General features: G+C 57.2%; 3 protein-coding genes across 3 annotated transcripts; 1 reads left to right on the top strand and 2 right to left on the bottom strand.

The window, feature by feature from the left end:
• Window positions 1–44: 44 nt before the first annotated feature.
• BTK (Bruton tyrosine kinase) lies at window positions 45–11390 on the bottom strand. Its single transcript, XM_064669596.1, has 19 exons — window positions 10827–11390; window positions 8455–8635; window positions 8232–8330; window positions 7914–7982; window positions 7315–7396; window positions 5763–5891; window positions 5589–5656; window positions 4930–5111; window positions 4602–4664; window positions 4300–4354; window positions 3890–3972; window positions 3653–3780; window positions 3428–3502; window positions 2912–3083; window positions 2436–2652; window positions 1735–1799; window positions 1134–1252; window positions 848–1005; window positions 45–735 (listed from the first exon to the last, which is right to left on the bottom strand). The coding sequence occupies exons 1-19, from the start codon at window positions 11027–11029 to the stop codon at window positions 664–666; spliced, it is 2220 nt and encodes a 739-aa protein (XP_064525666.1). The 5' UTR covers window positions 11030–11390; the 3' UTR covers window positions 45–663.
• Window positions 11390–14620, top strand: RPL36A (ribosomal protein L36a). Its single transcript, XM_064669618.1, has 5 exons — window positions 11390–11614; window positions 11865–11970; window positions 12629–12696; window positions 14345–14467; window positions 14552–14620. The coding sequence occupies exons 1-5, from the start codon at window positions 11405–11407 to the stop codon at window positions 14570–14572; spliced, it is 528 nt and encodes a 175-aa protein (XP_064525688.1). The 5' UTR covers window positions 11390–11404; the 3' UTR covers window positions 14573–14620.
• An 870-nt stretch (window positions 14621–15490) lies between these two features.
• On the bottom strand, window positions 15491–21758 carry GLA (galactosidase alpha). Its single transcript, XM_064669610.1, has 7 exons — window positions 21571–21758; window positions 21204–21378; window positions 20212–20389; window positions 18629–18720; window positions 17606–17767; window positions 16828–17025; window positions 15491–16634 (listed from the first exon to the last, which is right to left on the bottom strand). Exons 1-7 carry the CDS (start codon window positions 21735–21737, stop codon window positions 16371–16373), a joined length of 1236 nt encoding a protein of 411 aa, XP_064525680.1. The 5' UTR covers window positions 21738–21758; the 3' UTR covers window positions 15491–16370.
• Window positions 21759–26661: the final 4903 nt, after the last annotated feature.

Here is a 26661-nt window from a genome sequence, read left to right as displayed (position 1 = left end):
CCCCGCGCCGCGCGCGCCCCCTGCCGGCCGGGAGGACCCGCGCAGCCCGGACGGGATGGGGGAGTTTATTGTCCATGAGCGGGGGGAGAGTGGGATGGGGCTCCGGGGACGGCATGGGGCTCCAGGGGTGATGGAGCTCCGGGGGTGCGATTGAGCTCTGGGGATGTGATTGAGCTCCAGGGCGGTGACAGAGCTCTGGAGATGTGATGGAGCTCCAGGGATGTGACAGAGGTCTCGGAGTGTGATGGAATTCTGGGGCTGTGATGGAGCTCTGGGGATGTAGTGGAGCTCCAGGGATGTGATGGAGCTCTGGGGCAGTGATGGGGCTCCAGGGTGGTGATGGGAGTTCCAGGGTGGTGATGGAGTTCCAGAGTGGTGATGGAGTTCCAGAGTGGTGATGGAGTTCTGGGGATGTGATAGAGCTCCAAGGCGGTGATGGAGTTTCAGGGTGGTGATTGAGTTCTGGGCATGTTATGGAGCTCCAAGGCGGTGATGGAGCTCTGGGGCAGTGATAGAGTTCCATGGGTATCCCTGGACTCCCCCGGACCCCAGGTCCCCCCGTGCCGTGTCCGTGACAGCAGTGCTGCGGTGCCGCCCGGCACACGGGTCTGTCCGGGCGGGCAGTGCCAGCGCTGGGCAGGGCTCGGCGGGCAGTGCCCGCGGTCAGCACTCCTCGTCAGCGATGTCCAGGATGCTGCCCAGCAGCGCGGTGAAGGTGGGGCGCTCCTCAGCCTTCTGCCGGGCGAGAGGGGAGCAGTGATGGAACCGGGTCTGCCCCTGCACCCCAGGGAGCCCCGTCACCCACCGGGGCAGCTGGAGGGGGTCTCTGGGGGTGGGATCCACTCACCTCGTGCCAGCAGCTGTACATGATGGCGTAGACCCGCTCCGAGGCCGCCTGCGGCCGGTACAGGCGCAAGCCTTGGATGACGTGCTCCGTTGTCTCGCTGTTGTTAAACCTCTCGTAAGGCATCTTCCCCAGGGAGTAAACTTCCCACATCAGAACGCCTGTTGGAGGGAATGGCAAGGAGAGCTTGTGGTGTGGGAGCGCCTGCGCCTGACTCTAGTTTGCAGGGGGGTTCGCTGCTGTTGGGGTGCTCTTCCTGACCTCCAAGTCATTAATTCCATGCTCTTACCAAAGGACCAGACGTCAGACTTGCTGCTGAACTTGCTGTACAGAAGCACCTCAGGAGGAGACCACCGCACTGGAAACTTGGACCCCATGGAGCTTGTATACTCATCATCTAGAACGTACCTGCAGCAGATAAATGGATCAGGGCCTGCCTTGGTTTTCCCATTTCACTCCTCCATGCAACCCACCAAGCCCGAAAGGAATGGGCAGCTCTCAGAGTGACCAGGGGTTTCAGTCAGCATGGGTTTCAGCAGGCAAAAATCTCCCTTTGCAAACAAATGTGTGCTAGTGAACATTGGGGAAGGGATAGGGTGGCACAGAGGCACAGCAAAAAGGGGATGTGGGGAGAAAGCTGCAGCCAGGAGACTAGAGGTGGGGGAAAGAAGATGCAAAGAGGAGGGGGAAAGGGCTGGGGTGAGTAAGAAAGGGACAGTGGAAAGTGAAGAGGCAGAAGCTTGAGCCGGGCAGATGAAACAGAAAGACAGGAGAAGACAATGGGAGAGCAGAGCTGGAGGATGCTGGGAGCAAAGACTAAAGTGAAGACTAGACTGAAGGAGGAGATGGGGGATTGAGACAAAAAAGTGACACAGACATGTCTACCAGACCTGGATAGACCAAAATCTGATACTTTCACAATTCCTTGGTCATTCACCAAACAGTTTCGAGCAGCCTGTGGATAGAGAGATAGAGGCAATTACTCCTACCTGATATTGCCTCTCCCATCCCCCTGTACCAGCTGAACTCATCCCCACCCACTTAACACTTCACTTCACTTTGTCCTGTAAGTTCACCTGGGTGGGGGCAAGCTACAAAGTCATCAGCCAAGAGAGCAAAAGAGGCCTCCAAGCATCCTGTTTATCTGTGGAGGAGCGACTTCCCTCGTGGGATTTTCCCTGAACAAAGCAGCACCAGGAAATCAGGTATGGCAGGATGGCCAGTTGGCAATGCTAGCCCAAAGCCTGACAAACTGCAGGCCCAGCTTTTCATGGGGGTCAAGAGGAGGTCTCTTTTCATGTCTGAGCCAGTGATGCCTGTGCTACTGAACACAAACCCTGCCCCAGCCACAGATGCATTTCACATCTCCTGGAAAACTATCTAGTCCTGCCCTTTCTGCAATCTCTTCCTGCCTGCAGGGAAGGGACTGCAGAGCATCCCACCTATGGGTGGGCAGGGAAGCTTAGAGAGGTGTTCTGCAGAGGAGGCTGCAGAGCTGCCTCTCCTCATATTGATGAACTATCTGGACCCTGTCCAGGACATGCTGTGGCTGTTGCTGAGCTGGACGTGTGCCCTTCAGCCACAGCCCTACCAGGTCTCGGTGCAGGAACTGCTTGGATTCCAGGTACTCCATAGCTTCACAGACATCCTTGCACATCTCCAGCAGCTCAGCAGGCTGGAACCGCTGCCGAGTTTCCCTCAGGAAGTTCAGGAGGCAGCCATTGGCCATGTACTCCGTGATGATGAAGATGGGACGCTGCTTAGTGCAGACCCCGTAGAGCTGCACCAGCTTCTCATGAGACAGGTTCCTGTGTTGGGGACAAGGCAATTCTGAGCATCTAGAAGGCCAAGCAGCAAAGCAAGCACCTGTGAATAAAGAGAGTTTGGGAAAGGAAGGTGCTCCAGATCCAGCTGACGGTGGAAAAACTCACTAAGGAATCAGCACAAAGTCTCAGATGCATTTTGCAGAGTGTGACATTGCCCAGGACTGTCCCTGACACCACCCAGGAGTGCAGCCACTCTGCCAAGGTGTGCCCAGCACTGACCTGCACTGTGCTCACCACTTACATCATGACTTTGGCTTCGTCTATAAACTCATCCTCTGACATGGAGCCCTCCCTGATCATCTTGATGGCGACGTCGTACTGGCCCCTCCACTTCCCGTACTTCACCACTCCAAACTGCCCCGTGCCGAGTTCCTTCAGGAAGGTCAGATCCTTGGGGTCGATCTCCCATGACCCTAGGACAGAGTGTGAGCATAATGTGGCTGCAGGTGACCTCTCCACAGGGTGCTCCCAGTCATCTGGTCTAGCATGGCCAAGAAAAGCTCATGAGCTTTTGCTCCCTGAAAAACCATCCACAAAAACATCCACAGAAGAATCTGAGACCTGTTCCTTCATGGGATGGGGAGCAAGGTAGATTGTGGGGTCTCTTGGTCAGTACTGTCACCAGAGGGCAAGGGAGTGTAGAGAAGTGATTCCTGGGAATGCTATGAGCCCTGCTGCCATGGAACAGCCAGGATCCCAGCCCTGGAAAATTGCTGCCAGTAGGGACAGACCCTGCAGCCAGCCCAGGCTGGCTTACCATAGCCAAGGCCAGCTGTGGAAGGAGCACTTTTCTGGTGCTGGGACACGGGGTACTTCAGTCTGGATATGAGCCCTGAAAAACAAAAATGTGGATTGCCATACTAGGCTTACCTGCCACATTCCAACAGGGAACACGAGCCTCCTGCCTTCAGTGCAGGAAGGTGAGGGTACCATGGTGTCAGTAAAAACACTGCTGGCTTCACTGCGTCTCCCAAACACTGACCTGCAGAGTTGTGCTGGTGGTACGTGATGAGCTCTGGGATGCTGTTGAACAGGTGCTTTTCTGCCAGGTAATACTGGTTCTGGGGAGTGCAGCACACCACGTAGTGGCGGATCGTACCCTGGGGGTCTCTGGAGAGAGAGTATGTAGGGTCAGTGGCATGGGGAGGACAGGCAGAGGGTGAGGGTTGCCTGGGGGAGCCCTCTGAGGGAGGAAGAAGCTGTTGTGAGATCCACTTACACAGAGGACTTGGCATAGACGGAGACAGTGTATTTCCCTGTCTTGCTGGTGGAGTCTCGGACGATGAAACCCCCTTCCTTACCCTAAAACAGAAGGGGGAAAGGGCACTGGGTGGTTGTTGGGAGGTGTGACTGTAACAGGCAAGACTTGAAGTGAGTGAAGATCACAGCATGGCTGGAGAAGGTGCAGTGAGTCAGAGGAGTCCTAAATCCAGTCTCTGCCTGTGGGGCCACCTCCTGAAGTGACTGCTCAGAGGAGGTCATGTTAGGATAGAGACGGTTCTTGGGGCTGTTGGGGCAACACTCCCTCCCAGCACAAGCCAGGCTTGGTCCCATGCTGGGCACAATGTGAGAACAGCCCATGGAGGGCTGGTGAGTAGAACAGACCCAGGCTCAGGAGGCAACACTTACCTCCTGTTTCAGCAGTTGCTCTGCTTGGCTCCGAGTGATATTCTTTGAGTACCACCTGAAACAGGGACACAGCCATCAGGGAAATCCCAGCCACCATTGTCCCCAGCCCAGTCTGACCCTGGCCCAGCCAGGAGAGGTGGTGCAGAGAGCACCATGGGGCTGCCACGGGGCTGGAGGCTTCCAAAGGGTGTGCGAGAGGGAGAGCGACCCAGCCAGGCTGGGTTAGCAGAACTGAATGGAAAGCTGAATGGAAAAAGTCTCCAACCAAGTGCAACTTGCCAGGCCCCTGTGCCTTCTCTTACTCAAAGATCTCCAGGGAATTGCTGGTTTCAGTGACATAGTTGCTGGGGATGTATCCTTCCCTCCTGTAGGAGAAAAGGGGCTGGTTACACACTGATGGAGGAGGCCAAGGGGATGGGGTGTTCCTGTTCCAGGAGGCTGAGTAGAATTGGGCTTAAAAACCTTGATGCAACCCCATCTTTGTTCATGTCTGGGCAGGGCTGATAGCCCAGCCTGCTTCAGCCTCCCTCACCCTCCTCCCTGGGGAGGCCACAGGTGGGCAGGCAGGGATGTGTTTGCCCACCAGTGCCTGGGCACCAGGCCGAGTGCCAGGGCAGTGGGAGCTCTTACCCGTTCTTGTCTAGGGCTTTCCACCAGGGCAGGTGGCTCTCCTCCAGGATGAAGTACTCCTCTCCCTTCTGCAGCTGCAGGTCCTGCGCGTTCATCGGCTGGTAGTTGTAGAGGGCCACCACCTTCTTCATCTCGCCCGCTGTGCTGGGGGCCGGCTCGCGAGGCAGAGGCTTCATCACCATCTTCCCACAGAGAGGGGGAGTGTGGGACGTGGTGAGGCTGGCAGACACACCGGGAGAGACCCTCCCCAGCCCTGGCAGAGCACTGGGCTCAGGCCAGCTCAGTGCAGCATTTGTCTCAGTTCCCACATGTGTCTCCTTCATCCCTTTTTATCACAATATTTCTTCATGCCTTCACAAAAGGTAAGTGTTTTCTCCCTACGTTTTGGCTTAACCCATAACTCCTCCAGCCTACATTAGGGCTTTATCCTCCCAGCTGCCCCAAGGAACCTCAGAGTTGAGATCATTTGACTTTCCTACAGGCCTTTGAGTTCCACCCCTTGCTTCAAGCTCCTTCTCCCTTAGGACACCACCTTGCCATTGGTCCCCAGAGCTGAATCCTGTACATCTCTAAGCAGTCATTGGAAATGTTGGCTTTTACCAGGCAGACCTTTTCTCAAACACCTTGGAGCCAACCCACATGCTGAGGCTGGCCCTTACCTGGTCCTCCTCAGGAGTTGGGGGAAGAGGCTTCTTTGTCTTGCGATGCGACCGCCCAGTTTTCAAACCTTCAGAACAGAGGAGGGACTAAGGTGAGAAGACATCCCCAGGACTGTGCTGTGGTGGTCCCCGAGGGGGGAAAATGAGGCAATGGGAGGGTGCCCAGTGTCTTACTGCCATTCCTGCTCTCCAGAATTTGGCAGCCCATGGCATTCTTGGCAGTCTGGGAGCAGCACAGGTACTGGCCATCGATCCAGAAGCAGGGGTGATACTTCTGAACCAGGTCGCTGTTGTACCGAATCACTGTGGCAGAGGAGGGGAGATGCGTGTGACCCAGGGCTGTGTCCCCAGCCTCCTGTGGAGACCTCTCTACTCCCTGAATGCAGACAGGCAGCCCTATTAAATCATTCCACCCTCAGCTGTGTTACTGACACAGTCCCCTGTGGCCCTGCTGCCCAGGTTTCCCTCAGCTCGTTGCCCTCGTTCCAGAGCTGTGGCTGTGAATCGATCCCTGTGCCACAAAGCCCTCAGCTCAGGAAGGGCCAGGCTTGCCTCTCGGATTTGATCAAAGCTCTTGAGCAGCTCTGCAAAGGGAGTCCTGCTGGCACTGGCCCTCCTGCCAGCTGAAATATCCAGCAACCCCCCAGGCCCATGGTTCACAGCTCTTTTGAGCCCTATATTTGAGAAGTGGAGAGGAAGGCCAGTGCTGTGCCTGGATTGTCATGGGGAGAGGAGGGTACTGCTACCATACCCTGCCTGCTTGGAGACTTCCCTTGCTAGGACACCACTCCCTTGCCAGGCAGGCACCAAACATCTTCCTCATACTTCTCCCCAGTCTAGAGGGACGACTGGATGTGCCTAAACACCAAGGCAGCACAGGGCTGGCCCACAGCAGCTCCACGGGGTACAGAGGGCCCCTTTTCTGGATGAGGACATCCCAGCAGCAAAAGGCCAGCATTTTCTCTCCCCTTTTCCCTGTGGATTTTACACTGACTTCAGCTGCCACAACAACCCTCCTCCCAGAGCAGGGAAGTGGGGAGAGGGCTGGCTGCCTGTCAGGGCTCTTGTGAGATAACTGACTTCCCTGTTATCAGCCTGCTCTTCCGCCTCGCTCCAGCCAACTTCCCTGTGTCAATTCAGGCAGCTAATCTCACCCCACCAGCACAAAGCCACAGAAAGATACACACGCTTGCCCGCAAGACACACATACAGGCAGCTCCAGCAGATTTTGGCTGATCCAAGCCCCTTGGCAATGCTGCTTCAACACACTCTCAGCTTGGCAAGGCAGCACCAACACAGCTGAGCATTAGCTCTGAGTGAGGCTCTGGATGGGCTGGGAAAGACACTCCCTGGTTCCCAGCAGGCTTGTTGTCCATGTTTCCTAAAGCACCCAACCCTCCCCTTGCAAGGCAGTACAGCTGTGTGGCCACATCTGCTGTTTCCTCTTGCCCCCAATAATTTCTGAGCCTGCCTGAGCTACTTTGGAGCAGGTTTGTGAGAGGACAAGAAGCCTCAGCCGAGCTAGGTGAGGTGCTGCAGAAGTTAGAGGGTGACAGAGGTGAGTGTCCACCCCCTCGGGGCAGGAGCAGCTCCCTCCTCCATGGGCATGAGAATACATAACCATGAGCCAGAAAGCCCCTGGAAGCCTGATGCTCTGAGTCAGGCACAGGCACAGCTGAGTGCCTGTGTTTGCTTTCCAAGGGAGCTGCAGAGCCCCCAGACTCACCGCTCTTCAGCTGATGGATCCAGCGCTTGCGCAGCTCCTCCGTCGGGGAGAAGATGTAGAGGGGCCCTTCGTCATAGACCACCTGCAGGACCCCACACCTCAGCACCCCAGGCCACGGGGCTCACGGGGGGAGCCAGGGCTCGTGGCCACCCTGAGCAGCTGGTGCAGGGCAAGCCCATGCTGGTGCCTGCTGGCCCTGCACGCTGCTCTTGGGACCGTGACAAAGAGGTTATAAATAAGCCCCCTCCCCTGAGATTTTTCCACTTCCTTCTCTGACTTTCGGTGTGCTGGGGCCGCACTGGGTGCCAGCAGGGCAGGCAGCTGGGCTGGGGCTGAGCAAGCAGCCGTCAGATAGCATCCCTCCAGCATCAGCCAGGGGACCGAGAGGATCGGGACAGAGCTCAGAAGCAGGTTTCCATCTAAGCAGTCTCCTTAAATAGATCTGCCTCGGGCTCAAAGCAGCTCACCTGGCTGCCCTGTGCAGTGTGGGTAGCAGCAGGGTGTCCCCAAACAGCTGAGTGACAGCTGGCACTGGGGCAGTGATGCCATTCCCCCAGGACCCTGCACGGCCCAGCAAAGGGAGTGCAGTGAGGACTCACCTGGAAGGGGTAGGGGAACCGTTCGATGATTGAGATCTGCTCTATGTTGTTGTAATCCTCTCCTTTTCTCTGGAAGAGAGAGGCAGAGATGGACATTGGCATCCTGTGCTTGGCTGCTGGCACCTCCCCTGGGACCCACAGCCTTTGGCATCCCCCTGCTCTGCATCAAGCCGGACCCCCTGGAATGGTATGGGCAGAGCGCCCCATGCAAAGCAGGGCTGTTCTCCACTGCCACCACCCCAGGGAAGGGTAACTCTCCCTATTCTCCCAGTGAGGGCACAGGGGGACAAATGCAGGGAATGCCGGGACCCTCCTCACCGGGACCTGCCGCTCGGGGGGAGGGTTGTTCTCAGGTGCCACCATCTCCACACAGGTGATCTTCTCAATGTCCACAGAGCCCTTCTTACTGCCCCGGCGCTGCAAGAGACGGGCTTGGCTCAAACGGTCACCAAACCCATGTCCCCATCCAACTACCCCTTGGGCTGGGTGCTGGAGACCCCTGGGCACTGCCATGGCACAGTCCCTGTGGCTGCAGACTCACCCCTCGCTCAAAGTCATACTCGTAGTAGGACAGCTTGCTCTCTGTCAGCAGGAACAGGCGCTTCTTGAAGTTGAGGGGAGAAGTTTTCTTTTTCTGCTGCGAGCGCTTCAGGAAGATGCTCTCCAGGAGGACACTGGCCATGTCACCCCCCGGCCTCCTCCGCGCTGTGCTCGTGGGGTTGCTGTGGGCAAGACAACACTGACAGGGCACTTGCTCAGCCCCAAAACTGCTGGACCTCCCTCAGGTGCCCTCTCCTCCCTGCCCAAAGGGCAGGCAGGGTCGCTGGGACCCCCGTGGCGGGGAGAACCGGCTGCAGAGGGGTGTGGGCAGGTCAGTGTGGGTTATTTGCAGTGTGACCTCTCCTGGCCCCTGTCCCACAGTAGTCTGCAGACCAAGCCACCACCCGAATGGCTTCTGCTCCTGCTGGATGCTGGAGAGGCTCGAAGGGTGTGCAGAGGAATGGACAGCCTGGAGAGGGAGGGAGACTGGGAAGCTGTGAGCAGCGTATCCCCAGGGAGGAGCGTGGAGCCCGAGCAGTGACACCCTGCAGGCGCCTCCTCCCCTCCAACACTGTGCATGTGCACTTGCGTGGGCCGTTTCCTCCTGCCCCACCGCAGGCACTCTGTGCTGGGGACGTGCTGACTTGGCAGCACACAAGGGGTGGTCACGGGAGGCCAATCCCTAAAATGTGCTGGGTAGGTCCTGGCCCTCAATAGTCACGTGCTGGGCTGTCAAGAGCACGGAGTAGCCCTAAAGTCATCCTTCACCTCTGTGTCCATGGACCCTGCAGGAGTGCAAGAACAATGCTCAATCCCCTTTCCTCCCCTGTGAGCAGCACTTGTTGGAGGCCAGACTTCAAGAGCTGCCTTTGGCTAGCAGCCAGAGGGGTTAAATCCTCCCCAAACCCTCCTCAGCAAAGCTGTCCTGAGCCTCTCCAGGGTAGGCTGGGGCAGGAAAGGGCTCAGATGAGAGCCCTGCATCCCACTGCTGCTCTGCCTTCAGAGGTTGTAAATCATCCCAGCCCACCTCTTGAAGAAGCCCATCCATCTCACTCTGTCCCTCCATGCTGTACCCAGGACCTGTGACATCCAGACGGTTCCAGCAGCCCCCAGAGCCCTGTGGCTGGAGCTGTGGGCTGTGACCAACACCTGACTCCAGTCTGGACCTAATGGGGAGCTGTTGAGTGAACTCTGTGGAGCCATTGCTGAACTGTGATCCCCTGGAGCCCTGCTCCATGTCTCCTGCCCTGACCACCTACACTCCCTGCTTCCCCTTCACCTGCACCTTGTTCCCTTTTTTTCTCCTGCAAACACAGCTTTGGAGGGCAAACTGGGAGAAGCTGTTTTTCTCCCCCGCTCCCCACAGCCCATCTCCTCTGGGGGAGGCTCAGAGGTGGGCCAGACCTGCTCTGTCCCTGCCTGTGCTTTGGGGTGGTGGGTGCCCCATGGGACTCACCCCCTCAGCCATCACTGTGTGCTCAGACAGCTGAGGTGGTGAGTGGGTGGGTGGAAACATGTCCTGTGCCCCCCCAGCTAATGGGACTTCCTGCCACACTCACACCTCAGCCAAGCGTGCTCTGAGACCACCCCCAGCCTGGCACTCACTGCTGGCCCCTCCACCACGGTCCCGGGGCCACCCCTGCACAGGCAAACTCTGCCCCCTGCCCGATTCCTGCCAAGGAGCTGAACCACTGGTGGATGGGGGGCTGGAGGGCGGCTGGCACGCTCGGGACAAGAAAGAAGGGTGACAGGGTGTCTGGGAATGACACACTTCACAGCCCCCATGTTTCAGGCTGAGCCTGGAGGGTGTCAAAATCGATGGGTGGGAGGGACAGAGGAGGAAACCTCCCGCGCAAGAGGGATGGGTGAACAAACCCGGAGCTGCACCCCAGCAGTGCCCGCTGCCAAAAGCACAAGCAAGGAATGGCCACAGACACTGTCAGCACCCCAACCCGCTGCTCTGGAGCACCGCTGGGGCCCCTGACACCCATGTACTGCCGTGCCCCCCTGCTCCAGTGCGCCCTGGAGCCCCCGGCACCCCCACAGCACTGCACCCCCCGCCCTGTGGCATCCCCGGCCCCCCGGCCTGTGCCTGGGGTCAGATGCCGCCTGCTCGGAACCGCTCAGGCCGTGGGGACAAGGCCAAGCCTTCCCAGCTCGGCTCGCCCACACCTCGGCACCACACGGCCTGTGCCCAGCACGGCTCTCCCACCCCCAGCACCGCGAGGAGGCCAACAGAGGTGCGAGGCCACCGGGATGGGCCACATGGAGCCTCCTGCCGCCATGGCTCTGCCACGGCCACACCAACGGGGCCCTGCCGGCTCCCAGGACACCGTCACCCTGGTGCTCCTGCCATGTCCCGGGTGCACTCACCAGCCCTCCTGCCGCTCTGGCCAGCCGGGCTCCGGTGCCACCGCTGCCCCGCGCCCACCCCGGCGGGTTCGGGTTGGGGTGGCTGTGGCGGCGGGAGCGGGGAGGGATGGCGGGCCTGCCGTGCAGGGAGGGAGGAAGGACGGGGCCGGCCAACCCCACCCTTTCAGTTCCCCTTTTTCTGGTTTCTGACTCAAAGGCAGCATCTGTGTTTCCTCCTGCAGGCAATGGGGATATCACCCTGGGGCTACTGGGCCACCAGCCATGGCCAGAGCCTGCCCCGGGCTGTGGGCAGTGCCAGGCTCCTCTGGGCTGCCCGTCCCCATGTTGTCCCCAAACGGGTTCTTTCACCCTCTGTGCACAAGGCTGATCCCCGCACAGAGCTGAGATATGTGGTTTATTTACACTTCTGAGCAGACAGGGGGGCCAGGTGGCAAATCCACAAAGCTGGCACAGTGACTTGCAAAACTTTTCACTGTTTATAAACATTTTAGCAAATGAAGGCATTGAGCTTTATTGGCTACAAGTTACACCGTTCTCTTATTAATATTCTATCTTCTCAGTCACCCCCAACACCCCGCATGGTCACAGACCCCAATCCCAGTCACTCCCCAGCCCCAACACCTCCCGCATCCCTCGAGCTCCTCAACCTGCCGCCCTGCTCTCCTCCGAGCGACAGGGGGCGCTCACGCCCTGTGCCCTCCCTGCCGCCTCCTCTCTATGGTTCCCCCGCTCCCAACTGCTTCCGCTTCCGGGCCAGGCCTTCTTTTTGGGCCGCCGCCGCCAAGATGGTGAGTGCGGGGCCGGGCCGGGCTCCATCCGCCGCCATCCGCCCCGGGGACGGGCTGGGACAGGCTCCATCCGCCCCGCCGGCTGTTTTGCCGGCGGCCAGGCGGGCGCGGGGGCGCCGCAGGCCCGCGATGGCGGCGCAGGGGTGGGGTGGGGCAGGGCGGGCGCGGGGCCTTGGAGCGGGATGGGTCAGGTCGTGTGGTGTGGTTTGTGGTGTGTCCCGCGCCCCTGACCGAGTTTTCTCCGCCCCAGGTGAACGTGCCGAAAACCCGCCGGACCTACTGCAAGAAGTGCGGGAAGCACCAGCCGCACAAGGTCACGCAGTACAAGAAGGGGAAGGACTCGCTGTACGCCCAGGGTAGGGACGGGCACGGCCCCGGCGGTGCTGCCCTGCACGAGGGGGGTGGGTTGGGAGCGGGTGTGTGTCTGTGGGGGGAGAAGAACAGATTGAGCTAAAGGATGTGGAACTAAAGCAATAAAAAGACTAATGACATGTCCAAACCAGTTTGGGGCGGTTGAAGTGTAGAAATGTTTATAGAGATGGTGTGCTCTGGGTGAACTTGGCTTGTTCTGATGTGGAGCCACAGCTCTGGAGCCCAGGCTGCCCGCCCGAGGGAGGGCCCTGCCCACTGAGCACGGGCTGGGAGTTGAAAAGGAGCGGGACCTTCAGATTAAGGCAAGAGAAAGTGAACCCGGTGGCAGCTCAGCCAGAAGTGATGTGGGTTAATGATGCAAGTATCACCTGAACAAAATGTATAAATATGCTCCTGATTTTGGCCCTTCGTGTGCTGGCTTTGAGGATTTACCAGCCAGCAGAACTCTGAATAAATCGGGTCCCTCGACCTCCTGTGTCTGTTGGCTTTGCACAGCGAGGGGAAGGGTCCACTCTTGGGGACAGCTGAGGAGGGGACATTGGTGCTGGTGGGCTGTGCAGGGGCAGGCTGGATCCTAAACCTGGTGGGATTTAGGAAGCACCTCCTGAGTTGTTGCCTGACCAGGGCCATCTCTTCCCACAGGGAAGAGGCGCTACGATCGGAAGCAGAGTGGATATGGGGGCCAGACAAAGCCCATCTTCCGTAAAAAGGTGAGTGAGTGCTGCTCGTGGGACAAGGACAGGAGACTTCCCTGGCAGCCCAGGTGCCCAGCTGGAGGAGGATTCCTCAGCCTTGTGCCCTGCCCTGTGTTAGGGCAGCTCCATGCTGGCAGTGTGAGCTCCCCCTCCACAGCACAGACTCGTGGAATGGTTTGGGTAGGAAGGGACCTTAAAGATCACCTTTTTCCAGTGTCCCTGTCATGGGCAAGAACACCTTCCACTATTCCTCATTTGCAGGGGCGTTTGCAGAGCAGGTTCTGCAGGGGAGTGGGGTCTTGCTGGGAAGGATACTTGCAAAGAAAGGAATGTTTTCTTCATTGCTTGCCCAAGGGGAGGGTATGGCAAAGGGAAAGGAGCCTTCTGCTTGCCTTCCTAATGCCCTTGGAAGTGCCAGTAGTTTATCACTGAAACTTTTTGCTGGGTTTGTGAGGCTGCCTTCACTGACAAGAGGATGGGAGCCAAGTGTGTGCAGCTCCTGGAAGTACTGCAGAACACAGCATCATTTTCTCACAGCCTGCTGTCTCCAGGGAAATCTGTACTGCTGAGCCAGGGAATGAGAGCTGCTGTGCTGGGCCTTTCCTGAGAGCCCCAGAGCAGCAGTGGAAGGGCAGCAGTGCATCCTGTTACTCATGAGCTGCAGAAACCTGCTGCTGTCACCCTTCCTCTTCAGTGTGGGTACCTGGCACTGCAGTCTTGCAGCATGTTTTCCCTCAGTGCATCTGTGAGTTCCTGCCAGGGAGCTGGAGCAGGAAAAAACCTGTAGTGTTTTGCAGCAGGGAAGCAAAACCCAGTGGGTCAATGTGTTGTTTTGTGTGAACTGTTTAGTTGTGCTCCTAGAGCTTGGTGCTGGAAAGCCCTGGTGTCCTGCTGGAGATGTACAGGAACTCTTCCAGCAGGAAGAAAAAAATGAGGCAGCAGGTTTTCAAGTTGAATTTGTGCCAGGAAGTGGGGAGACCTCTCAGAAAGTGCTTCTGCAAGCAGGGTGCACCAAGCAGCTGCACTCTTGGCACTCTGCACCAGTACATTGCCATCCCCATTTCTGTTTTTTCCCAGTCAGCATTGTATGGATGATTGGCTGAGGTTTTTAGCTGGTGGCTGCAGCCCTGTCCAGCTGCTACAGCACCCTCACAGCTTTGAATTCTTCCCACTGCAGTCTTTTTTGGGTTTCATCTTGCTTCCAGGAGCTGTGGGTCTGCATTGAGCCCGTTGTGTCACTGCTCCTTCCAGAGAAAGTTTGTCAGTCATTTTGCTTCCAGGTGTTCCTTTTGTCCAGTCCTCTGCTGAGCTTCTCCTGAGCACTGCCAATCTGTTCTCCCACAGTGTACAAGTGCCTGTTCCTGTGTTCCCTGGCGTGAACTTTTTCCAGCAGGGCTGATCCCTGCAGAGACCAGCCCTGCCCCACTGAATGCTTTTGCCACTGTCCTTTATTGTAAAGATACAGATCCACTGTATTCCCTTGCTGATCCTTAAGTGCCTTCTTGTTTTCAATGGAGGGAGCCTATGTTGGCAGTTTCTCTTTACACTTTAGGAGAATGAACTGCTGAGCCTTCAGGAGTGCAGGTAACAAGGTTTTCTGAGAGCAGCAGTTTGTCTGCTTGGGGATGTTCGGTTCATTAAAACACTCTGCTCCTCCTCCCAGGCCAAGACCACCAAGAAGATTGTGCTGAGGCTGGAGTGTGTGGAGCCCAACTGCAGGTCCAAGAGGATGCTGGCAATTAAGAGGTGCAAGCACTTTGAACTGGGAGGAGACAAGAAGAGAAAGGTGGGTTTGTGTGCTCTGAGTGGCTGAGAAAGGGGGGCAGTACTCAGTGGTGAGTAAATTGACTGTGTCTCTTGCTTCTTACAGGGCCAGGTGATCCAGTTCTGAGCATCATCCTACTCATCACCATGGACCATATTAAAGTATTTAGAGTGAGCCATTGCTTGTTTTTATGTGTTTCCTCATGTTGATGGGGCGGGAATTGTGAGTACATCAGCCTGGCAGGGAAGGTGTTGGCTTGCAGGACTGCTTACTAAGAGAACAATTTGAAACCTGAAGGCTTTTGAAAAATCCCTCACAGTAGCTGGGATCTCCTTACTGTGTTACCTTGTAAGAGGCAGGTGAGATTTGCTGCAGCCAGCGATGTTTCCACCACAGTGGGGACCAAAGTAACCTGAACAGCCCATGCACTTGGCTGGAGGCCCCTTTATGCAAACAGGGAACAGCTGTACTGCCCTAAGGAGCTAAGGCTTTGAAGCAGCCAGTGCACCATTAGGCAGGTGCCTGATGAGGTGCTGTGGTGGCTTAGAGATTTGAAGTCTCAAATAGGCATCAACCACAGGAGTGTGGTAGGTTGCATGACAGCCTTCCCTTGTACAGGATAATCCCTGTGAAGCAGCAGCTCCCTGTAAATAGGGAATCCGCTGTCAGCAGGTGCTGGGAACGCCAGGCTGAGCTCTCTCTTATGAGAGCAACTTTCTTTTAGTGAAAATGCAGCTGGAGGATGGAGAAATGCCTCTTCAGACCTTTACAGTGACCGAGACACGTGGTTACTGAACTGTCACAGAATCTGTGTTTTTCCTTATTCAGTATAGACTGATGTGATGGGCATTTTCAAAGTTCTGTAGGCAGCAGTGGCTTTGGCCTGTGGGATGGACTGTATGACTGTGGCTTGTCAGCTTCACTGAGTGCAGTTTCTGGCAGTCCTTTCGCAAAACCTTATGTGACTGGAACAAACTGGCCTGTCTTCTAAAACCTGATTTAATTCAGACACCATGCTGTCCTCCAGCAGAAGTAAGAAAAAGCTTAGCCTTTTAAAGGGACTTTTAATCAAAGTGCTTAATCACAGAAAAACAAATTAAGAAATCCTGATTGTGTAGTGGTCAGAAGAGAACGTACTTGTACATGCCTGGCTGCATAAGTGATGATCCATCTCCTGTCCTGGAAGGACCTGTGACATTCAAAGGCTGCTGCCAGCTCTGGAAGCAAGCACACAGCTGTTTCTGGAAGGCAGCTCACTGAGGAAGGGAACTCCAGTGGCCACATGAAGGGCAGAGAGGGAAGTGACAGCCACTGGTGAGAGGAAGATTTCTGGTGTGAGGAAAAACTCTCAAAAGCTGAGTCCTGCAGCATGCTACTTAATCCTATTTGCACTAAGCAAGTAGCTGTCAAAGAAGTTGCTAAGTGCAATGATTTAGGCCAGTCTCTCAGTTGTCAGAAAGTGAATGTCCATGCTCTGAGGAGAGTGTTGGGTTTCTTTAGTGGGATAGGAGCAGCTTTTCTTAGACTGTGTGCCCTGGTCTGGAAAAGAGAGCAAGGTGGCCAGGATGTTTCCCTTTTGTCCCTGAAATGCTCAAGGTGAGCTGTAGGATGCTGCAGGTGTATCCCTTGCCTGTCCTTGCATGGTAGTGTCAGTGGGCAGAAACAGGAGTTGCTGCCCTGCTGGAGCCCTGCCAGCTCCTTGGAGAAGGAGCTGGGTGAGATGCCAGAGAAAAGGTAAACAGCAGAGCAGTGCCCCTCTCTTTGTTCCCTCTGGTGATGGGTATTTGCCACATTAGGCTGAGTGTTCAAGCAATGAACACCTGAGGAGAGAACAAAGGCACCTGCTGGGAGGAAGGAGACTCCTGCCACAAGGAGTTCCTCAAGGAGTTCAGACAGAGTCTAAGGCTTAGGAGAAGATTGCCTGCTATAGTGCCAGGACTTTGAGCAGCACGGTGCCTGTGGGGTTCACCTCCACGCTCAGGAAGGAGGTCCAGCTGTAAACACCCCAGTCCCTGCTGGCTGGCAGGACCTGGCGCACGGAGCATGCTGGGTTGCAGGCCAGCCCATTGCCGAGGAAGGTGAGGGAGAAGGTGAAGTTCTGGGGTCCTCCAATCTCCTGCTGGTTCAGCACTGCCACAGCGTAGGCTCGGCCAGACAGGGGCCGCTCCCACAGCTCAAAGGTCTTGTCCTGCCAAGGAGAAAACAAACCTGGGGCTCAGGGGAGGCCGGAGCGATGGTCATGCCTGTTGGGAACAAACAGGCTCACTGGGCTCCTGTCCCCAAACCATGAGCACCTCTGTCCCTCCTCCTGTGTCCCCTTTCTGAGGGGCTGGCTGGCTGCCTGTGCCCCGCACTGCACCCCCAGCCCGGTCCTGCTGTACCTTGAGGATCCGGTATCCCTGCCTGCCCAGCGGGTCCTGGTTGATGGCGATCACCTCCTTGTTCTGGAGCAGACACTTGGCCTCGGGACTGATGTGCCGCAGGTCGTTGGACATGAAGAGGGGAGCTGCCATGATGGCCCACATGGCCATCTGAGTCACCGACTGGTCCCAGCTCAGCCCGAAGTTTCCAATCACCAGCTGTGACAGGTAAACAAAAAGCGCCTGGTAACGCTTCCTGCAGAGCAGAAACTGGGCCACCAACCCAAGCACTGGGAAATGACAGGATGCTGAGGGTGGGCCCCCTCTCTGGAGTGTGGCTAGATAGGCTGAGTGCCAGGAGCAGGACCAGCTGGTAGGGAAAAACAAGGCATGACTAGTGAGGCAATTTAGAATGAGCCACTGGTGGAAGTAAAGGCGGCTCTGTAAGTGGCTAGGCAGTGTTTAAGGTATTCCTTCCTTGCAATGCTGGCACCCAGGGGTTTTCCTTCTGGTGGGACATCAGCCCTTTGGAGACTGTCTCCCAGTGCCACACTTGTTTTGAACTGGTGCTGTTTGTGGAGGCTGCATTACACAAAGATGGTGCTTCCTTGGTACTGTCTGTACCTGCAGTTCTCTTCCCCTTTCCAGCCAGGACCCTCTCATCAAGATCCTCATCATAGAGTCCCATCAGACCTCTTCCCCTCAATGTTTCTCCCCTAGTTCCCTCCCTTCCCATCCTACAGCTGAGGGAAGGAATTTTTGCTGATGCTTCAGCAGAGGTGGGTGTTGCTGTACTTGCCATGTCAGGATCATTCCAGCCCCCCGGCCCAGCTATCTTCACAATGCTGTCCTGGTGAAGAGCTGTCCATTCTAAGATACTCTTGATGCTGTTCCAGGAATCATAGACATCATTAAAGTTCCTCCAGTGATTGCAATACTGTTTGATCTCTGTGTAATTGGGCTGCCAAAACAATGAGTGTGATTAGCCAGAGAGCCTGGCTGTACAACAACAAGAGTGTAAACAAGGCTAAATGGATCAGGGGTAATTTGGGGGAGTACTAGGATAACACCTTCCATCACCAGCTATGTGGATGGTCTGGTACATGTTGATTCTCTAGGAAGCTTTGTGCCCAGTGACTCCAGTCTGCCATGTCCCAACACAACTGGTTCCCTTGGGAGAACAGTTGTGGCCACCAGCTCTGTTAGAAAATTCCTTTCAGCACAATTTTACTGAGGGTGTGACAGGGCCAGTGGAATTAAACTGTAATATCCCATTACTTACTGCCATTTCTTGGGTCTACACCCTTTGCTGAGTAATACATTTAATTCCAGTGGGAGGGAATGGCACAGGAGAAGCCAGCTGAGGGCAACGTGTGTGTCACAGACCCTGGCTGGCAGAAATGTGCCACTGAACAATGTGGAGGATGTCACAAAGCCTCTCTCCTGGTCCCCAGAGGTAACTGTAAGGCCAGGTCTGCAGCACTCTGTGTCCAGGAGGAGTGACACTGAGACTGTGTGTCTGCACTGTCAGAGGTTTGCTGCTTGGTTCCTTGGAGCCAAAAGCAGATGGATGCTGCTGTGTTTTCTCTGGCATGCTCCAGCTGGGCTGTGCCTTCATGCTTCAGGATCCTACTGAATCTGTTTCAGCAGAGCAGTGACTCACCTCAGGTATACAGGGTTCTAGAGGAAAAAGTCTTTCCTCCATCTTACAGCCTTGGTCTCTGCCAGAACAGAATTTCTCAGGACGCTGTTTTGAAGTCTTAATGTTTTTCTGTTCTTCCCACTTCTAGCCCCAGGATAAGCCTTGAGAAACAGATCTTACCTGCTGCATGGGCCTCAAGTAGAAAGGCCACTCACAGGCGTACACAATGCTCCTTCCAGTCTTGTTCAGGGCCAGAGACATGCGCCTGTAACCTAAAGCAAGGCAGAGGTTACACAACCTCCTTGGGGGTCAAAGTCTCTGCAGAACTAATCCAATGTCACAGGTTCAGGTTTCAGCTCAACTCTCACAGAATCAAGGCTGAACACATCATGGCTGAGACCACAGGGAGGACAGGGGAGCTCACAGTCTGCAGCCAGTCTCCTGCCTCCCAAGGACAGGTGAGCTGCTTCACAGCTTTGCTTGGGCAGGCTTATTGCTCCCAAGACTGCTGATCCCTTCATACATACAGCCATGGGAAGAGGCTGAAAGCTTTACTGTGAGGCACTTTTTCCTCTAGATACCCAGGATCTAGATACCAGTCAGTATCTATCAAGCAGTGCAGCTTTGCTGGGTAATGTTGCAGGAATATGTTCTCATGAAGCAGTTGCACCATATGGACTGGGCAGGAATGCAAAAGCACTAGTTTTTCCTGTCCTTGTCCCCAGACAGCCCTGTTAAGTCCCTTCTAATTGGCAGAGAGGGAATGAAAAGTCTGCTCTCTCCTCTGGAACTGCTTCAGTACAACTGGATTGTGTCTGGGCTACACATATGATCCAACAGAAGCTTTCAGCTCAGCTGTCACTCAGGGTGCTGAGCTGTGCTCCTGTCTGTGGCAGCTGGCATATGCCCCACCATCTGGCTTCGATGGGATTGTCACTTGGGCAGGTTCTCCCTGCCAGGCAGAGACAGGACTCCTGCAGCCAAATGCTGTGGTGCTGACTGTGCCAGCAGCCAGAGCCCAGGCAAGAGAAAAATGCCTTCCAAGTTACAGTGTTCTTCCCACAAATCTGCTCCTGTGGCACTGGGATTTGCTTGTGCTTCCGAAGTCTGTAGCCAATCCCCCTCAGAAGAGGGAGCTACTGAGCTTTCAGCTGCTGCCTTGCCAGCCCGTGTGCAAATAACTTTTAAAGTGATATTTATACCGGTGTGCTTTAAAATGAAAACCCCGGTAGGATTATGATGCCATAATTCCCTTCATTTTCATCTGTTAAAAGCCCTCACAGCTGCCCTTTTCATGGCTGACACAACCTGTTCTTGCTTCAGGCTGATTCACGTTGACACAGCCTCGCCACGGGGATTGAGGGGTAAGTGTGTGAAACGCTCTGAGCTCTCCAGTAAAGGCACTGCAGGAGGGCAAAGCCTCTGCTCTGTTAAGAGCTGAGGAGCAGGCTGCACAGCCATCCCCCAGAGCACGCAGCTGATGTGTCTGTGCTCAACGTGATCCAGGCTCTGCTGTGAGAAAGCTCCTTTCCCAAGCTGTGCTCTCGGGAGAGCTCCAGGAGACCGAGCAGGTAAAAACACTGGGGCCAGCAACACTCATCACCTTGGGAACAGAGCCTCACAGTTGCTTTTATGAGCAAATCCCTTAAATGGGTATGCTCAGGAAAAAGCAACTTCCTGGAGCCCCACGCTGGACTTGGGGATTGCTGCTGCCCGCAGAGCATTCCCACCCATGGGAATGGCTGCCTGGAGCCCATGCCTACCTTCTGCCAGCTGCTCCAGCGAGCCAGAGTTGCAGCCATCAAACTTGAGCAGGTCCACGCCCCAGGAGGCAAAGGTCTGGGCATCCAGCTCGTAGTGGCCGTAGCTGCCAGGGAAGCCGGCACAGGTCTTGCTCCCCACGTCGCTGTAGATCCCCAGCTTCAGACCCTTGGAGTGCACCTGCGCTTGCAGGGCAGAAAAGAGACCTGGGCATGGGGCATGAGGGCGAGGCAGGGGAAGCTGAACGTTGGACAGGAAGCTGAACATGAGCCAGCAGTGTGCCCAGGTGGCCAAGAAGGCAAATGGATCCCGGCCTGGATCAGGAACAGTGTGGCAGCAGGAGCAGGGAAGTGATTCTTGCCCTGGACTCAGCGCTGGTGAGGCCACACCTGGAGTGGTGTGTCTGGTTCTGGGCCTCTCAGTTCAGAAAGGATATTGAGGGGCTGGAGCAGGTCCAGAGAAGAGCAACAAGGTTGGTGAAGGGACTTGAGCACAAGTCCTATGAGGAGAGGCTGAGGGAGCTGGGGTTGTTCAGCCTGGAGAAGAGGAGGCTCAGGGGAGACCTCATCACTCTCTACAACTCCCTGACAGGAGGTTGTAGCCAGGTGGGGCTTGGTCTCTTCTCCCAGGCAGCTATCAGTAAGACAAGAGGGCATGGTCTTAAGCTGTGCCAGGGGAGGTTTAGGTTAGATATTAGGAAGAAATTCTTTACAGAAAGGGTAATCAGGCATTTGAATGGGCTGCCCAGGGAAGTGGTGGATTCTCCATCCCTGGAGGTTTTTAAGATGAGACTGGATGTGGCACTTAGTGCCATGGTCTGGGAACCACGGCGGTAGTGGATCAAGGGTTGGACTTGATGATCTCGGAGGTCCCTTCCAACCAGCTGATTCTACGATTCTATGATTCTAAGAAAACCCCACTGTGGCAGGGCAGGGGTTTAGCTCAGGGGGTGGTGATGGCAGTGCCCTCACCCCTCCCTGCAGGTGGCACTCACGTAGTCGGCCAGCCGGCGGATCCCTCCGGGGAACCGCTCCGGGTCCGCCTGCAGCCTGCCCTGCCCGTCGCGCGTCGGGGCCATCCAGCAGTCGTCGATGCAGAGGAACTCGTAGCCGGCGTCCCTCCAGCCCTCGGCCGCCATCCTGTCCGCCATCTCCACGAACAGCTGCTCGCTGGGCAGAGAGCGGGCAATGTGGCAGCCGCATTTCTGCCAGCGAGTTTGTCTCTACCCACACCCTCTGCCAGAGCCACAGCGCCGGGGAGAGCCCAGGGTAGCGCAGGTACCGGCACATCCGTGCCCGCGCCGGTACCTGCGCTACCCTGGGCTCTCCTCCGGGGTATCCCCGCCCCGCAGCCCGCCGTACCTGACGCAGCGACTCGGGTGGTCGGCACAGTCGGTGCCGCAGAGGAAGCGCTCCCAGTGCAGCCACCCCATGGGCGGTGTCCGGGCCAGCCCGTTGTCCAGCGCTGTCACCGCCGCCACCGCCATCACCGCGGCCACCATCACCCCCGCGACCCAGCGCGGCGCCATCGTGCCGCCACGTTGACGGACAGCCACGGGCAGCCAATCGCCGGCGAGCTGGCCCTGTCCGCGCAGCCAATCGCCGGACGCGGCGCTGCCGGAGGGCCCGCCCTCCCCTCTCCCCTCCCTCCCGCGGGAGGGTCACGTGAGGGCCGCGTCACGTGAGGGGCGCGCGAGGCACGTGGCGGGGGCCGCGTCGCGGGATCGTGGGATCGTTGGATCAGCCGGGCTGGAAAAGACCTCCCAGATCGCCGAGTCCAACCCCGCCGTGGTTCCCAGGCCGTGGCACTATGTGCCACATCCAGTCTCATCTTAAAAACCTCCAGGGATCGAGAATCCACCGCCTCCCTGGGCAGCCCAGTCCAGTGTCTGATCACTCTCTCGGTAAAAAATTTCTTCCTGTTATCCAACTTAAACCTCTCAGAGCTTAAGATCGTGCCCTCTTGTCCTGCTGCTGGTTGCCTGGCAGAAGAGGCTGACACCCACCTGGCTCCCCCCTCCTGTCAGGGAGTTGTAGAGAGTGATGAGGTCTCCCCTGAGCCTCCTCCTCTCCAGGCTGAGCCCCCCCAGCTCCCTCAGCCTCTCCTCATAGGAACTGTGCTCAAGTCCCTTCACCAACCTTGTTGCTCTTCTCTGGACCTGCTCCAGCCCCTCAATATCCTTCCTGAAATGAGGGGCCCAGAACTGGACACAGCACTCGAGGTGTGGCCTCACCAGTGCTGAGTACAAGGGAAGAATCACTTCCTGGACCTGCTGCCACACTGTTCCTGATCCAGGCCAGGATGCCATTGGCCTTCTTGGCCACCTGGGCACACTGCTGCTCATGTTCAGCTTCCTGTCAATCCGAACTCCCAGGTCCCTTCCTGCCTGGCTGGGTCTGTGGCACCAGGAGGTGCTCAGGGGGATGTTGTGCCCCTGGGGTGGGAGGCCCTGTGTGCCTGCCTGGTGGGCAAGGAGGCCAATGGCACCTGGCCTGTACCAGCAATAGCATGGCCAGCAGGAGCAAGACAGTGATTGTCCCCCTGTGCTGGGCACTGGTGAGGCCACATCTCAGATCCTGTGTCCAGTTCGATTCACGAAGGACATTGAGGGGCTGGAGCAAGTCCAGAGAAGGACGATGGAGCTGGGGAAGGGTTGGAGCACCAGGAGCGGCTGAGGGAGCTGGGGGGCTCAGCCTGGAGAAAAGGAGGCTCAGGGGGAACACCCTGGCTCTCAGCAAGGAGGGGGGAGCTGGGTGGGGTCAGGCTCTGCTCCCAGGGAACAAGGGACAACTGGACATAGTCTTAAGCTGCACTAGTGGAGGTTTAGGTTGGAGATTAGGAAGCATTTAATCACAGAAAGGGTGATTAGACATTGGAATGGGCTGCCCAGGGAGGTGGTGGAATCACCGTTCCTGGAGGTGTTTAAGGGAAGACTGGATGTGGCACTTGGTGCCATGGTCTGGTTGACACGGTGGTGTTCAGTCGCCGTTTGGACTCGATGGTCTCAGAGGTCTTTTCCAACCTAAATGGTTCTGTGATTCTGTGTGTGCCTCATCTCTGCTGCCAGGCCTGGTCCTGCAGCTGTGTGTCCCTGTGCCTGGGCTCAGCAGTGCTGGAGCTGCCCCAGGGTCTGGGAGCACTAGGGGCTGTCCCAAGCACAGGGTGGTGGGTCTGTGTGTGCTCTGTGTGTCAGCACAGGGTCCTGGGGAAGGGGGGTTGTACCCCGCGGGCCCAGGACTTGGTTTTGGCTCTGATCTTTCAGCCCTGCCTCAAAACCTCTGTGAGCAGCTCCTGACAGAGCCTTCCTTCGAACACCTTATCCCCTGTGCTCTTCCCCTCTGTCATTACCACCCTCATAACACCAGTTCTTCTCCCCTGTGCTTCTCCCCAAGGCTGGACCAGCCCCTGCAGCCCCCTGGAGCTCTCGTGGTGGCCCCCAGCACAGCAGGAGGAGGAGAGCAGGATGGGAGCACTGCAGGGCTGTGGGTCATGGCCCTGGGCTGTGGGTGCCTCTGGTGCTGGGGCCATCCAGGCATCTCGCTAGGTGTCCTCCGATCCCTGCTCTGGCACATCCAGGGAACAAAAGCCCTTCAGAGCCTGTGGGTTGATAATCACTCCTTGTTCCAGTGCTTGGTCCTCCCCCTGCCCCTTGGGGAGCCGAAGCGCAGAGATTCCTCAAAGTCGGACAAAACAAGACACTCTAGGGGCTGGAAAACCTCATGGCTTTGTTTTCTCTTGTGCAAAACGACAGTCTGGAGCTGAGCTGTTATCCTCTATTCCCAGGGCTCAGGAGAGCTGCAGGGCTGATCCCTGCTTGCCTCCAGGTTCCAGCCCTCCCTCGCTGTTGCTTCCTGTTGCTTGTCCTGTTGTCCCCAGGAACACCTGGCACACTGCACCCCTTGGGCTGGGGAGCTGTAGGGTGCCCTGTGGGCTGGCTGGTGTGCCCAGAGCGGTGCAGGCTGGTCCCAAAGCTGTGCTGGGGGTGGGGTGGATGTGGCCGTGGTGGTGTGGGGTTTGGCAGAGCCCTGGTGGGGGTGACAGGCAGTGGTGTTGCCGCAGCTTAGGTGGCAGAGGGGTGCACTGGGACTCCTCTGTCGTGGGGGCATCACTGGCAGCGCTGTGCTGAGGGCTGGGGTGCTGGCACAGCCACACTGCCAGAGCATCCTGTGCCTGGACCTTCCCTGTGATGGAGGGCTCCTGTCCCTGTGGGTCTGTGGTCCTGCAAGGGCCCTGTGCCCCTGGCACAGCCCATCCCAGCGGCAGCTCCTGGTGCTTTCCTCTTGTGTCCATTTCCCCGCTTGTAAGGGGCAGCCCTGGCCTGCTCAGAACTGCCTGGCTGACTTTGGAGCTTGGTATTTTCTTTAAAAAACCAATTCTGTGCCCAGGCAATGTGCAGGGGTTGCTCAGAGCCCCAGCAGAGCTGTCGCCTGTTCCTTATGGATTGCACTCCCCTGGCTCCAAACCCAGAGTCCTGATCACTGTGGGACATGTTGTCCTGCAGGCATTGCTGCATCCAGACAGGATGGTTGGCTAAACCTCTGGAAGCTGGTGTTGCCCCAAGGGAGCTCCAGGCTGTGGATGAGTGAAGGAGAGGGGGAACAAGGGAAGATTGGGCACCCTGATGTTGCCCATGGAGAGCAGCAGAGCTCAGTTCCAGCAGGATCAGGCCCTCTGTGGTTGGCAGAGCAGGGGCCTGGCTGGCATGCCACTGCAGTGCCCAGCCGAGGGCACTTTTCCTTGGACACACAGAGGGCCTCCAAGGAGCCCTTGGGGCTGGCAAGGGCTGCCCCAAACCCGTGTGTGCTCCTGGCCCTTGGCATGCTGTTGGCAGGCTGTCGGGAAGCTGCCAGTGCTGATGATGCTCATTTTGCTGTTAATGGGAGCCCCATTAACCTGGTGTTAACTTCATTAACTTCCTTTTAAACCAGTAATTAACTCAGCCCTGGCTGTTGGTCCTGTGCCCAGAGCTGCCTCCTGTGGTGGCTGGGATGCACCCCCCAGTGCACAGCCTTGGGTGGAGAATGGAAAACTGACCCTGTCCAAAGGCTGTGGGCTTTGGTGGGGGATGGAGCCACCTGGGCTGGCCCCTGGCCACGCTGTGACCTGTGGGAGCACATGGGGCTCAGCACCCCAGCCCGGGTGCTGCTGCTGTCCCCAGGATGTGAGGAGCTGAGTGCTGGAGGGCAGGGACAGCCCTGCAGCTGTGTGGGTGCCCCAGCAGCTCCCAGTCCAAACTGGGCAGGGACCGAGTGCTGCTCCTGACCCTGAAACTTCCCTGGGGACACCCAAATCACAAGGATCTGTGGGGCCACAGAGCAGTGCTCCCCTCATGCCTTTGGAAGTGTTTAATGCCAGTGATGAGCCCCCCCACCTTGCAGTGACCAGTGCAGGGGACCTGGGGGCTTGGGCTTAGGCTGGATGTGTTGATTTTTTACATCATTTTCCATTTTTTCTGGGATGCACTCTTTCCAGGAGCTGAGTGGCTTGGGGCTTACGAAGCAGCAGAATTTATCTCCAAACAGGCACTGACATCCAGCAAGAGAGGAGAAGGAGAGCAGGGAGTGAAGGATCTGAGTGCACTGTACTGCTGTGAAGTATCTTATGGCTCTCCCCTTGGCTGTGTCCCCTCTAGGTTTGGGGTGGGGACGAGATCAAGACCCCGGGGAAGTTTCGTTTGTCCCCTCTAAAGAACAGCCCCCGGACCCAACCAGCGCGGGTGCAGTTCGCTTTCTCTCCTCCCTGCCTCCGACGGCCGCGGTGGGGCCGGGCGGGCGATGGGGCTGCGAGGTACCAACAGAGCTGGTCTGTGAAACTTGGCTGGGAGGACAGAGGGAGATTGATGTTTGCTTGGGCGCTCAGCCCTCAGCTGCGGGCTCTGCCCGCCCATGCACCAGCTGGGGACAAAAGCCCTGGCCCCGGGTGGCACTGCAGGGCTGGCGTAAGCCCCCCAGCACAGCTGGCAGCTCTGTAAGGCTGGCGCCTGCCCAGCGAGCAGCCCGGAGGGGCCGAGGGGCCGGGCAGGGAGGTTCATCCATTGGGAGGCTTCACATGCTCGGGTGTCTGAGCTCCACTGCAGAGCCAGAGCCCCCCTGTCCCCACCTCTGCCTCATCCCGGGTCCTGTCTCCTGGCCAAGCCTGGATGGGGTGGAAAGGGGCTGGGGTGACCGTGGGGAGCACCCCACAGAGCTGAGTGGGGAGGGAGAGTGACAGGGCTTGGGGCTGGGAGCTTGTGGGGGGCTCCTGCCCATCCCTGCTGGCGTCTCCCATGGGGGAGATAAACATGATGTCAGAAAAATCACCCGTGGAGGTAATGACATCTGTGACTAATGGCAGGTCAGGGCTCCTGTCCCCACAGAGTGGTTTTGCCCTTGTTCCCCCAACACACTGGGGCCCTGCTGGGAGCAGGAGCTGACTGCAGGGTTCTTGGCAGAGACAAATCACCAGGACACCAC

This window comes from Pseudopipra pipra, chromosome 13 (assembly GCF_036250125.1).
Source record: "Pseudopipra pipra isolate bDixPip1 chromosome 13, bDixPip1.hap1, whole genome shotgun sequence".
NCBI classification, from domain to species: Eukaryota; Metazoa; Chordata; class Aves; order Passeriformes; family Pipridae; genus Pseudopipra; species Pseudopipra pipra.
The sequence above is the reverse complement of the archived record's forward strand: the minus strand, read 5'-3'. Positions and strand labels throughout refer to the sequence as shown.

What these genes read in the sequence shown, in the direction of transcription:
- BTK (XM_064669596.1), bottom strand. Translation starts at nt 11,029, where the DNA reads ATGCTGCCTTTGAGTCAGAAACCAGAAAAAGGGGAACTGAAAGGGTGG. An exon ending in CCCCCGAGCGGCAGGTCCCG is followed by an intron (nt 7,983 to 8,231) that starts GTGAGGAGGGTC and finishes TCTCTCTTCCAG; the next exon opens with AGAAAAGGAGAGGATTACAA. An exon ending in AGCAACTGCTGAAACAGGAG is followed by an intron (nt 3,973 to 4,299) that starts GTAAGTGTTGCC and finishes CTTCTGTTTTAG; the next exon opens with GGTAAGGAAGGGGGTTTCAT.
- RPL36A (XM_064669618.1), top strand. Translation starts at nt 11,405, where the DNA reads ATGGTCACAGACCCCAATCCCAGTCACTCCCCAGCCCCAACACCTCCC. An exon ending in GGGCCGCCGCCGCCAAGATG is followed by an intron (nt 11,615 to 11,864) that starts GTGAGTGCGGGG and finishes TCTCCGCCCCAG; the next exon opens with GTGAACGTGCCGAAAACCCG. An exon ending in GGACTCGCTGTACGCCCAGG is followed by an intron (nt 11,971 to 12,628) that starts GTAGGGACGGGC and finishes CTCTTCCCACAG; the next exon opens with GGAAGAGGCGCTACGATCGG.
- GLA (XM_064669610.1), bottom strand. Translation starts at nt 21,737, where the DNA reads ATGGCGCCGCGCTGGGTCGCGGGGGTGATGGTGGCCGCGGTGATGGCG. An exon ending in GCTGGAATGATCCTGACATG is followed by an intron (nt 17,026 to 17,605) that starts GCAAGTACAGCA and finishes TACCTGTCACAG; the next exon opens with CTGGTGATTGGAAACTTCGG. An exon ending in AGGGATACCGGATCCTCAAG is followed by an intron (nt 16,635 to 16,827) that starts GTACAGCAGGAC and finishes TCTCCTTGGCAG; the next exon opens with GACAAGACCTTTGAGCTGTG.